General features: G+C 45.3%; 1 protein-coding gene across 8 annotated transcripts in view; it reads left to right on the top strand.

Moving 5' to 3' along the window:
• Positions 1 to 12,019, top strand: part of HTR2C (5-hydroxytryptamine receptor 2C) — a 653,091-nt gene that overhangs the window by 508,420 nt on the left and 132,652 nt on the right. For all 8 annotated transcript variants that reach the window (XM_039488617.1, XM_039488616.1, XM_039488612.1 and 5 more), the window contains one exon: positions 9,137 to 9,231. In XM_039488617.1, coding sequence (XP_039344551.1) covers positions 9,137 to 9,231 — 95 coding nt within the window. The remainder of the gene's footprint in view (positions 1 to 9,136; positions 9,232 to 12,019) is intronic.

The following is a 12,019-nucleotide window of genomic DNA, read 5'->3' as shown; positions in this document are numbered from 1 at the left end:
GTATTACTGAAGCATTTAAACTCCACCATATACTTGGTTCTACACTCAGTGCCCAAACCTCCAAGCACATGTGCATCTACATGTGGCACTGGTGGAGGCTGTACAGTTATTTCCAGTCATTTGTGGGATTTCTTGTGTGTTTTCTTGAAGCATTGGGTCCAGGATACTAGACAAGATAGGCCCTTGGTCTGATCCTATTTGGCAATCTGCATGCTTGTGTTATGGACCAGTTATTGAACACACTATAGGGTATAATCCTCCTGTTTCCAAAATGAAGTTCCTTTAATATCAAGCAACCTTCCAAGTAATGCTTTGGAATGATTTAGGAACGAGCTTTCCCTAACCTCATCTCTGTTTGGTGCACGGGTAGATGAGACCTTTCAGGAAAAGGAGATGGTTTCTTGTTATTAAGAAAGAAATTCCCCTTTTCAGACAAGGCAGATTTAGCATAACAGAACCCTTCATTAACCTTCTCACTTAAGGAGGAAGTAGATGACTGCACTAAAAATTATTATGAGTAATGTACTGAGTAACTGACTGCTAATTACATGGAAGAGAAAGGAGACGTTTCCCCAAGACAGATAGAGATGGCGTTTGCATTGGCCCTGTTGCCCATGCAAAGAATTGCAATAAAGATGGAAATCACAGAAGGAGAAATCTGAAAGGTGCTGCAGAACTGTTGAGGATTTATTACGCCCGTGATTAACTATGGAGAATGTGCTAGCCTGTGCCATGTTGAAATTAAACATGGCATTAGATGAGAACCAGAGAGCGAAGAGTTATTTAGATGTGTCGGAGAGCACTTTGGCATATGTTTTTATTGGTTGAGAAATTGCTTAATGTTTGACTTTTTATTCTGCTCCTTTCTATTTTATTTCCTGAAAGTGTTTTAGGGCCAGACTTTCAATAGCTACCATTAAATCGGCACACCAAGAGTTCCCCACATAAATTGCCCACTTTTTAGTGTGGCAAACACCTATTTGTTCATGCCTCTGGACAGCTGAGACACTTGATGAATCGCTGTAATGATGTGATATTTGGGCATGCTAATTTAGAGGCAGATTGAGGTTTCAATTCAGATATCGTCCTATTTTATATTCGTCCAAGTCACTTTCACTATTCACTAGAAAAATTATTGTTCCAGGGTAAATGTTGCTATTTCTCTTTTCTAAACCAAAATGCAAAAAATCCATCACCCCTACAGATACCTGAGAATTAGTTTTGAATGCATCTAGTCATTTTTGCATGGAAATGAACATCAAATCTATTGTCATTTATGAATTAACTAGATTTTAATTTAATTCTATGGAGGTGAAAGTCTAGTTTATAAACCCCATATGAGACCACTCAAGGAGGAGATTCTGGAGTTGTCATAGATATTTCTCTGAAAACATCTGCTCAATGTGCAGTCAAAAAAGTTAATAGAATGTTAGGAACTATTAGGTAAGGGATAGATAATAAGTGAGAAAATATCATAATGCCACTATATAAATCCATGGTACGCCCACATTTTGAGTGCTGCGTGCAGTTCTGGTCACCTTATCTCAAAAAAAGATATATTAGAATTGGACAAAGTACAGAGAAGGGCACCAAAAATGATTAAAGGTATGGAACAGCTTCCATCTGAAGAGAGATTAAAGACTGGGGGCTGTTCAGCCTGGAAAAGCGATGACTAAGGGCAATGTGATAAAGTCTATAAATCATGACTGGTGTGGAGAAAGTGAATAAGGAAGTGTTATTTACCCCTTCACTTAACACAGGAACCAGGGGTCACACAATAAAGTCAATAGGCAGCAGTTTAAAAACAAACCAAAGGAAGTACTTCTTCACACAGCGCACAGTCACCCCGTGGAACTCGTTGCCAGGGGATGTTGTGAAGGCCAAAACTATAACTGGGTTCACAAAACAAGTAGCTAAGTTCGTGGAGGATAGGTCCATCAATGGCCATTAGCCAAAATGGTCAGTGACAAAACCTCATGCTCCAGGTGTCCATAAACCTCCAACAACCAGAAGCTGGGACCAGATGACAGGGGAAGGATCACTCCATGATTGCCTGTTCTGTTCATTCCCTCTGAAGCACCTGGCATTGGCCACTGTTGGGAGACAGGATATTGGGTTCGTTGGACCCTTGGTTCTAGGACATCAGCGAGACTACTTGCAAGCTTCAGTTAAAACACATGCTTAAGTGCATTGCTGGATCAGGGCTGGAGTGCTTGGGAACGTATCATACTGACCCCGAGAGAGCTTTTGTCCTGTGAGGGTATTTTGTGTTTGACATCAGTGGCTGAAAGGAGCCTCTTTCTTTGTGATTAAATTACCACTGTTGCCATGGAACACATAATCTGACTGTGTACTTAATGGAGAGACAAGGTGGGGGAGGGAATATCTTTTATTGGACCAACTTCTGTTGGTGACAGAGACAAGCTTTCAGCCACACTCAGCTCTTCCTCAGGTCTGTTTACCTAATGCCAGGCCTGAGCAGTGGGATGTTACTTTTCAGCATCTGAAGCAGGGATCTTCTGTACCTGCCCCTACCCATACTGTTCATCATAAAGTCCCCAGTCGTCTCCTGCAGCAGTTAAAACTATGGGTTGGCACCAAACCAGCTCAGGGAGAGAGAATTTAATCGGGGGGAAAGTATTAAAAGTACTAAAGAGCTCGTATTCTCGCTCTCTCTCTCTCACTCTCCATTTCATTTCAATATTTAGCTCAGCTATTTGGTAATCGTGAGTCCCCTCCCCCAGTCAGACCCATGGGCTGAGCCAAAGGGAGGAAAACACCATAAGGATTCTTCTCCCATGTCTGCCTGTCAGTTTCTTCCATGTTCAAATCACGGGTAAGTGCGGTTCTTCACCCCGGGCTCGCTCTCCAGCCTGCAGTGGGCACATGCAATTGGAATGAAGGAAGGGAAACAGAAAAGGCCAAAGCTGCCTTCTGTTTATACCAGAGAAGCCAAACTGAACCAAGACAGAAGTGCCGATTTCCACACAGTGTGGTGTGGTTTGTGGGCACAGTTTGCCTGCTGCTGGGAAAAGTCCCGTGGTTCTCACTCCCTCCGAGTCTGAGCACTGAGTTCTCATTTGAAAAAGTTCGTTTTTCCAAGGAGACTCTCTCTCAAGCTTGGCGTAGGTTGGCCTATATAGCTTTAAACACACCCTTTTACGAGGGAGAAAATGAGGCCACTCTATCGCATTCATTTGGAAAATTTAGTTTTTCCGCTCCAAAATCTTGAATTTGCCATTGTAACGACAAACCTGGTGACGGGGGGAGTAGACAGAATGAGGTGAATGCTGCTTTCCCCCACATCATGTGGGGGTCATCCCAGGCACCCATAGCTGATTTCCACCCCACCTTCGGCCTTGGGGCAGGTGGAGGAGGCATGAGTGGAGGGCTCGGTGGACTGGCTGGCCTCAGCTGGTAGATGGTCCCCATGGGACTGTTGCCACTGGCGTACATCAGGGCAGCCCAGAGACTATGCCGCGGGTGGGGTGGAGCCAAGAAGAGAATTGTGGAGCTGTAACTTGTATCCGGCTGGCTGCCTGTCTCTGAAGTGTTGGATGTGGAGCAGAGGTTAGACATTAAAACAAACAAAACCTATTGGTGGGGAACTCTTACTTTGTAGGGAGGCACCCTGATGCCTAGGAGGAGGCACTATAGAAAATCCTCTTTCATTGTTAGTGGAGCAAGAAAGTAAGGAACTTGCTACCACATCACAGGGTAGTAGCCCTTGTACTTTGTTCTTCCTGGGTTATTCCTTCCCAAGATCTATAACTGTTACATGTTTCTCCATTGCTATGCAACAATTAATTACATTAGTTCACTAAACCTATCATTAAACAACTGCAATCTATGATAATAGCTGCTTCTCTAATTAAATACCCATAATGTTCCTATCCTCACTCCTGAGCTCGGGCCTTTAATTTGTCAATATTCAGTCCTCTTTTCATCTTCCTTGCATTTCCCTCTGTTTCGCCAATGTAATCCCCAGGCATGGGAATTGCCTCTGATGCAGGGACAAGTCAGACTGTCTGTTGGGTGGGGACATTGGAAATGTGGTGCATATGTGTGGGGCTGGCTCTTTCTGCTCAAGGAGTGAGGAAAGCACATGCTCCTCATCACCAGCCACTGTAACACATCCACACTGCTACACATAAGGAGCAGTTTGTGTGGAAAACTATTAAAACTGCACAGCTCTCACTTTGAATGCTCAGGGCTTCCTGGTCCTGCTTGCAGGCGCTGGGGCTCCATAGGGAAGAATGTGACGAGCAGCAGTCAGTTTGCAGCCAGTCAGCCTAGAGTAAGGGGAGGTGAGCTGTGCGTCTCTGTTCCAGGGAGCAACCTGCTTTGTCTCTCTTTGCTTTATTATTCGGAATTCGAAGAGATCAAGTAGTGTTACACCGCGACCTTCTAGCAGGAGTATTCTGTGTTTTATTTCTCTAACTTCTCAGTTTCTATGCTCTGAGACAGAACAGTTTGTATCCTTCTTGATGTCCACATTTCTGCCACATCTTGTGTTGATGCTACACAGGAATGGTCACTTCATTGTTGCTGTTACCCCTTCATTCTGGCCTGTGCAGTTGCAGATAAGCTTCATTTCATGTTTCAGTAAAAGCCAACCTTTTTTATACAGAAATGCGTGGATCAGGCTAGTCTTGCTCTGTAGCAGTGGACCCCATTTTGGGGGTCAAATCTGGCACCTTTGAAGCCAGTGGGAGGTTTCGTATTGATCTGGATAGTGCTGGTACAGTCCTACCGTGAATTTGGTTGTAATGAAATGTCACTTACATTGCAGGGGAGTGGCTGGCTTCACTCCATTGCAAGGGAATTTTGCTCCTTTTCTATTGGGGAAATTTCAGCACATGATAAACCAGTTGCACTGTACAAATCCCCAGGGGAAGGATCCCCAACCAGAGAGGTGTAAGTGCTGTATTCCAAGGAGACTCTCTCTGAAACGTGGCATAGCATGGCCTATGTAGCTTTAAACACACAGTTTTATGAGGAAGAAAATGAGGCCACTCTATCTCCAGCGCATTCTGATAGCAATGCTGTAGGCCAGGATCATCTGCACTGAATTCAGCTAACAGATTTATGGAGCTGAATTCGAGTATGCCATGTATACATGCTGAAACAGATATATTATTCCTGTCTTTACACAGCACGAATGGAGTCGACTGGTCTGATTTAAAGTTCGTGCCCTCATGAAAGAGGCAAACAGTTCTCTTTAAACACTCTGCCAACCTAGATTTTCTAGAGAATAATGCGGAGTTGTCGCAGGCAGTATTTCGTTTTAGAGCAATTTGATGGTTCGCAAGTCTCTTCAGTAACATCTGGAAGAAATCCCAACAGCACTGACTTATAGGTTCAGGGTTTTATCTGTGGAGAAGAAGTGCAGAAAAATTATATGTAAAGTGATAATAAAGATAAAAGAACCTGAAAAGGCACTTTTCTGTCAGACTCTAAAACAGTCAAGAAGTGATGATTTTTCCAAGTTTAACATGAGTCTGAGCATGAGAATAGGCGGCTCCCTCAGGATTTGAAATCAAATACAGTGTTGAACCCTGCCTGTGACAGCAGCTTACAAAAATGCGTATTAATCAATTGTACATAATTTGAGATGCACCAACACTAGCCTGCTAGTACAGTCGCTTTGAACATTTACACTGTTTTATGAGAACATCAGCTTAATTCTTCATTAAGATCACTAAGCAGATGCAGCTTTTATTGAATTTAAATATTTATAGAATTTGCTTAATCTTTCAAAATGGATTAGACTTTGAATGAGGAAGCTAATATCACCTGGGTGATAATTTGTCTGCTGAATCCACTTAAGAAACCAATCAGGAATTAGTTAAAAAGTTACTGGAGTTGAGAAATATTGTCTAAAGTTGTGCATACTACTGGGACTCCAAAAGCAACCCTCCTTCGATGGAGGGAATATATTTCTCAAACACTCTCCTGCAACAGGTTATTTTTACAAATACTACATTTCATCTCTGCTTTTCGGGAATTGCTGTTCTACTCACGATACTGTATACAGGAGACCCGGGACATATGGCACCAAAGAGAGGGAAAAGATACTGAGCGTACGCCCCAATTCTGCAAACACGTGCATGCTTCCATTGAAGCGTGTGACTAGTGTCACTGAAGTCAATGGGACTGTTCTTAAAAGTTAAGAATGTATGTAAGTGTTTGCAGAAGAGGAGAGGAGCCTAAGCCCAAACCATCATGTTTGTGCAATATTGAGAATACTGTGAGCTGCAATGGAGATGTTGCCTCCAAGATGCATCACAATCTGCAGTTGGCCCAATATTGCGCTAGGATTCTATCAGCTATAGACAGCACTTTCCACTGGCGTCAAGGACAATTTTGCTAAAACCTGACAGCTCAATATGACCCTTTATATATATGAATCAGTCTGTACCTTTTATTTTAAAGGGACAGCACCAATTTCAGATCTAGTCCCTTTTGAACAATAAGCTGTTCAAAGGTATTTTCAGGTCCTACACCTACTCTGGACAATTTTTACTGTTTTATTATCCCATTTTCCTATTGTTCTCTCTGTTGTTCTGGCTCTGTTGCTGCAAGAGACCCATACAAGTAGCAGATGCATCGGACTGACTCTGCGGGGAAGCCGGGAAGCCGTCTGTACATACAGTGCTGTCAAATGCACAAAGGAGACAAACTGAACTAATGGAAAAACATCACTCCTTAGTGATGCGGAACCTGCGGCAGCACGCCTCCCGGGCCAGGTCGATGGACTCAGATTAGCGGGGCTCACGCTGCTTCTCTAAAATAGCTGTGTAGACGTGACCCAGGAGGTTACAATCATAGAATCATAGAATATCAGGGTTGGAAGGGACCTCAGGAGGTATCTAGTCCAACCCCCTGCTCAAAGCAGGACCAAACCCAACTAAATCATCCCAGCCAGACTTAGTTCAGTTTGGTTACTTTGTGCATTTGACAGCACCTTGAAATTGCAGCTTGGGCTGGCGCTCAGGCTTCGAAGCCCAACTTTCCTCACTAAGCTTCAGAGCCCGAGCTCCAGCCCAAGCCGTAAGTTCAAAGCTTTTCCTACATAGCTACTGTTAGAGCGTGGGCGCAAGCCTGGGTGGGAGATGGGCTCCTGCAGGCTCCAGAGCGCTGTGTAGATGTGCCCTTAGTAGTACGCTTAGGTTAGGTGTTGCTTGTAGCAGGGCCGTGTGAGAATGAGTTCAGACAGGAAGGGGATGGGGAAGCAGACAGCATCCCTCTAACTTGGAGGCACAATTCATGGCTGCTCTGCGGTAATCTGTACTATCCCCAAAGCACCTCCACCTTCCCCATGAGTTTAATTATTTATTTCTCTCGCTCGACTCTGTCAGCAGCAAGAGACGTCACTCTCTGTTTCCGTGAATGGGTTAATCCCCCCTATGCACTGAGAACACTGGTCCCTTCTGGCCTTAAACTCGATGGCCTGGAGTGTCCGGGTCTTACCACTTTGTGTCATGCCGCTGGAGATTCCCCCCGGGATGGAAATCCCACGTCTGACCGGGGCACAGAGGGAAGGAGCCTTAGGAGGAGAGGGGAAGGCTTGTGGCCCAAAGAGACACTGACATAAGGGCCCTGAGAGACCCGAGGAGCAAACTAACAGTGCCCCTCTGCAGCTTTAACTTCCACTGGGGCTGGGTGGCTGAGCCAGGAAGCTGTGACTAGTTCCTTTGCCACAGGGAAGGAGCAAACTCTGTGAATCTATGAAAGTTCAAGAAGGAAGATCGACATTCAGGGCCCAGTACTGATCCCAGAGACACAAATTGCCAAACTTCTATTCATTTCAGTAGAAGCAAGACCAAGCTTTCAGGTTGCTTCTTCCATTTTTCTCAGGGGCAATTTTGATCACTCTCCTACCCAATGGGAGAGGCTTCCTCTTCTGGCTGCACTATCAGACAGCCAAGAACAAGGTGACTAGGCCCTGCACATCTCAGTACGAATGAAACAAATCTCCTGGTTTGGATTTTTTTTTTCAAGCAACTATGGGTTTAATTTTGCAAAATGCGAAATAATCTGAGCCCTTGAATGCAGCAGAACTGGGTTCTGACCCTCTTGCGAGTGTATTTTGTGCTATGTTTGATTTTAGTTTTGCTACAAAATGTTCATTAAATGAAACCCAAGTACAGTATTTTACAGATTTTTTTTCTGAGTATCTTATAAATTGCCAAACTCACTTTCACTGATTTTTGCTCCATAGCACTAGGTCTGTGTACAGGCCAATGCCTTTTCTGCCTTTGCTTTACACTCCTACTACGTTGTGTGACTGGCTTTAGAGCTCTTCTCTTGTCTGTTTTGTGCATGGTTTCAGGTTGGAACACTGGCTGCATTTGTTTGTTTTTTCTTAGCATCCTTACATTTCACTTCTTGCTTACCTGCATGCTCTGTTTGGTTGGTCCATAGATCTAATCTGTCTCAATCCTTGTGAATTCTTCTACTTCCCCCTAGCTGTCTCTTCCCAGCAGATTTAATACTTTTGGAAATTGTACTCCTGAAAAGCATCTTCTATAAGCTACAAGGGAGAGTCCTCTGGCAATGCTGATCTTTAAGGAACAATACTTGTTACTTATTTTAACCCCGAAACATCCCATTTGATTGACACAATCTGTTTTCTATTCTTAGGCAAATTTTTATGTATTTTCGTCTATCTTAGGGTTTATATTTCTGCTCATCGCTTCTTACGTCTTCCATGTAAAATCAATAGCAGTGTTCCTACTGGACTTCATGGAATCTCTGGCACGTCTCCATTTGTGGGATCAGGCCTCTGCTCGGGACAGGATTTGGGGGGAGGGATTGTTTGGAAGTGGTTGAGTGGCAGGAGGGGGTGGCAGGGTTAGTGGTTGGGGCAGGATGGGGTGTCAGTATTAGGGGTTAGGGGCAAGCGAGGGTGTCAGTATTGTGCATTTAATTCCTGTGAGGGTGGAAAGGCCATTTCAAAGTGGCAGGTTTTTCATCATTTCCCAAAGACAGTCAGAATCTGGATTCACCCCGTCTCCTCTGGAAAGTCTCTCCACAGCCACATCCTCTCAGATTCATTGACGAGTCTAGAGTCCATATTGGGGTAGACGAACACTGTTTTCAATTTCTCTCTCTCTCTCTCTTTTTTTTAAAGGTCACCCTGGCAGTATTTTAATTCATCACGTTGTATGGAATCCCACTGCGGCCCACGCACAGACCAAGAGTGCCACCAAAGAGATGCTGTTGAAGGTGGGTTAGCAAGACAGTGAGTCAGTACTTAGAGTAACCTTTGTGCCCTTCATTTGCTGTACGCCAGCACAAGATCCGTATCGTTACAGCTACTGCAGTGGCAAAACTTCTAGTTCACAGCATGCTGCCATCTGTGCCTGAGTCATGATGACTCTTAGCAAAGAGTAATGGACAGCATTATCTAGGGTAGGATGTGATAAAAAAGCATTAATTCCATATCCAAGTATACGTCCCCCTGCCTCAAACCCCCAGTTGAACTGGGGCGATGTAATCAAACACGAGCTACATAGACCACTCCAGACAATAACAATGCCCTCTCAACAAAGAACAAACTCACGCTCCTGTGAGAAAAGCTTCGCTGGTGGTAAGTAAATCCTGCCTGTCACAACCAAGGGGAGAAAAATGCCTTTCCTTCGTGTGACAGTAGTGTCGCCCAGAAAGAGGGTGATTGCAAGGTGGTGTGGTGGCTTGCTTGGGAAAATGATGGTTTGGCCATTCTTGTGTTTAAGCTCACTCACAAACCACACACTGACTCCTGAGTCCTCAAATGGATAACAGAGTCCAGCAGAGCAAGTCTGACAGGGGCCAGTGCAAGAAGTGGTGGGATGTCATAAAGGAAGACATGTTCGCATGGGTGTGATAGAGGATCTGGTGTTGGACAGAGCACTTTGGAGGGAGGGGACCCCATGAGATGGGATTAACACAAGAAGCAAGAAGAGCTCATATCTGAGCAGGCCAGTGTATTCCGGTTGGGTTGCTGTTAAGGAACTGGTTAGAAATGTTTACTGGATTAAAGACTTCATTAGCATTTATTGCTTTTGATTCCTTGCAACTTTTAATTAACCCCAATGTTTCCCATGTCTCTTATGATTTTACATTGACTTGTGCTTTGCCCACCTAACGTGTTTTCACTCAGCTACAGGTACTTTGCACTTGTACGCAGCTAGAGTGGTTTGCTATACATCCATTTCAGCTGGTCTGAAAAGCTCATTAGAGTCTGGGGGGTGAGCTGGGTGAGCACAGCTGCCAGGGCTGCTCGCTGGGAGAAGAAAGGCACATACAGATGTTGAGAAAGAAAATAACTTTGCATTCAGCGCACGAGACCTGTCTCTGAACTGACTGTTATGTTCGGGAAAAGTTTTCAGCCTAGAAATTCAAAATGTTTTATCACAGTAGGTCCAACGACAGGCTCCCAGGAATGGGAGGCTTTCTTCTTCCTCCAAATGAATGAACCTCATCTGTGCCTCCTCTCCTGAAATACTGCATTGAAAATGGCTTTTAAGCTGATGATCAGCACTGCTGGTGACTGCAGCGCCCAGCATCTGGGAGAGGGACTTTCCCCCTTGCCTTCTAATCCTCTCCCAGGAGAGTAATACAACAGACAAAAATTGGGGTGTGGAGGATAAGGATTGTGCCCCCTAGAGGTCTGTGCAGGTCTCTCTCCTCCCACATGGCAGCAGACCTTGTGGTGTCCTGGTGATGTTCTTGGGGTCTGCACGGGGTGAGGGCCGGGACCGGATGTGTGGGGAAGGAGTGGGTGGAGCAGGGAGAACTCACATCATCCCCTTGTGGCCTGCAGAGTTTACCAGGGAAAGGTTGTCTTTTGAGCGTGGAGATGGGGGAGGGAAGAAACTCCCTTTAAGGGGGATCCCCAGGGTAGCCGTGGCCAGGGGCAGTCCCTGGGCAGGGAGTGGGGTCACCAGGAACACAGAGCCAATGCAGAGGCTCTGGGCTTCCCACTGGGGGCAGGGGAAGGAAATCCTGTTCTCCTGACAGAGCCCTAGGGGGAACCCACCCACCCCATGGCAGGAAGGAGATCAATGAATTAATTTTTCTCTGTGTGTGGGAACCTCCTGCTCAGTGTGGGTTGTTCGTCTCTGCTCTGTGCCTGATCCATAGAGGATGTGAGGCTGGGAGAGTCCCAGCTCCAGAGCCTGGTTCTTTAGCTGAAGCTGTTGAAACTTGTGCTTTCAGTCCTGGAGGTCCCTAGTGGGTTGTCTGAGTGGGCAGCTGTTAGCCATGGTTTACAACCTACCCTTCTAAACTCAGCACCAGCCAGAGTTGTTTTTTCTAATCATAAACTACTGTCAGGTGTCTCTTTCCATACGTCTTTTCATTATTTTGGTGGAAGCAAAATACTGTTAAAGTTTGTGAAGGCACATTTTAACAGCGTGTGCACACTGGCCTGACAGCTCCAGGGTTTCTTTTCCTCTAGACTAGACAAGTTTCATCCTAGTTTATATGAAGAAGTTGATCTTGACAGAACTGGTAGCCTCATGTGCCTGCCCTTTGCCTTTCATTCTAGTGCTGAGGTTAAAATACTCTGGGATGTGGGGGGGGTGGCTTGTAAATGGACCTGCAGTGCTTCCAGCCTTCCTGTAGCACAGATCAGTTCTTTATTGTTTTTACTAGTAGTGGGTAGAGACCCCCGCTGAGACGGGGACCCCACTGTGCTAGGTGCAGACAAACAATCACCAGGAGACGGTCTCTGCCCCGGAGAGCTTGCAGTCGAAGGGTACAGGACAAACGAAGAGTTGGGAGGAAGAGACAGAACCTAGAAGCAAAGTGAACAATGTCGTGGTTTGCAGATCACATATTAGTGCCATGATTTTTATTGTGTTGGTTGGTTTCTTTCTCTCCCCTGCAGCGTTCAGGAGCCGGAGATGGAGAGCCTGTGGGAGTAGCTGGGAATAGCTAGGTGCTGTCCAACTTTATTGGCTAATTTTGATCCCACTTGGTGGTGGTTGGCTGGAAGCCTGAGTGCAGCTGCAGAGTATTTGACTGTTGT

Source organism: Mauremys reevesii, linkage group 9, assembly GCF_016161935.1.
Source record: "Mauremys reevesii isolate NIE-2019 linkage group 9, ASM1616193v1, whole genome shotgun sequence".
In the NCBI taxonomy this organism is placed as follows: Eukaryota; Metazoa; Chordata; order Testudines; family Geoemydidae; genus Mauremys; species Mauremys reevesii.
This window is presented reverse-complemented; position numbering and strand designations above follow the sequence as displayed.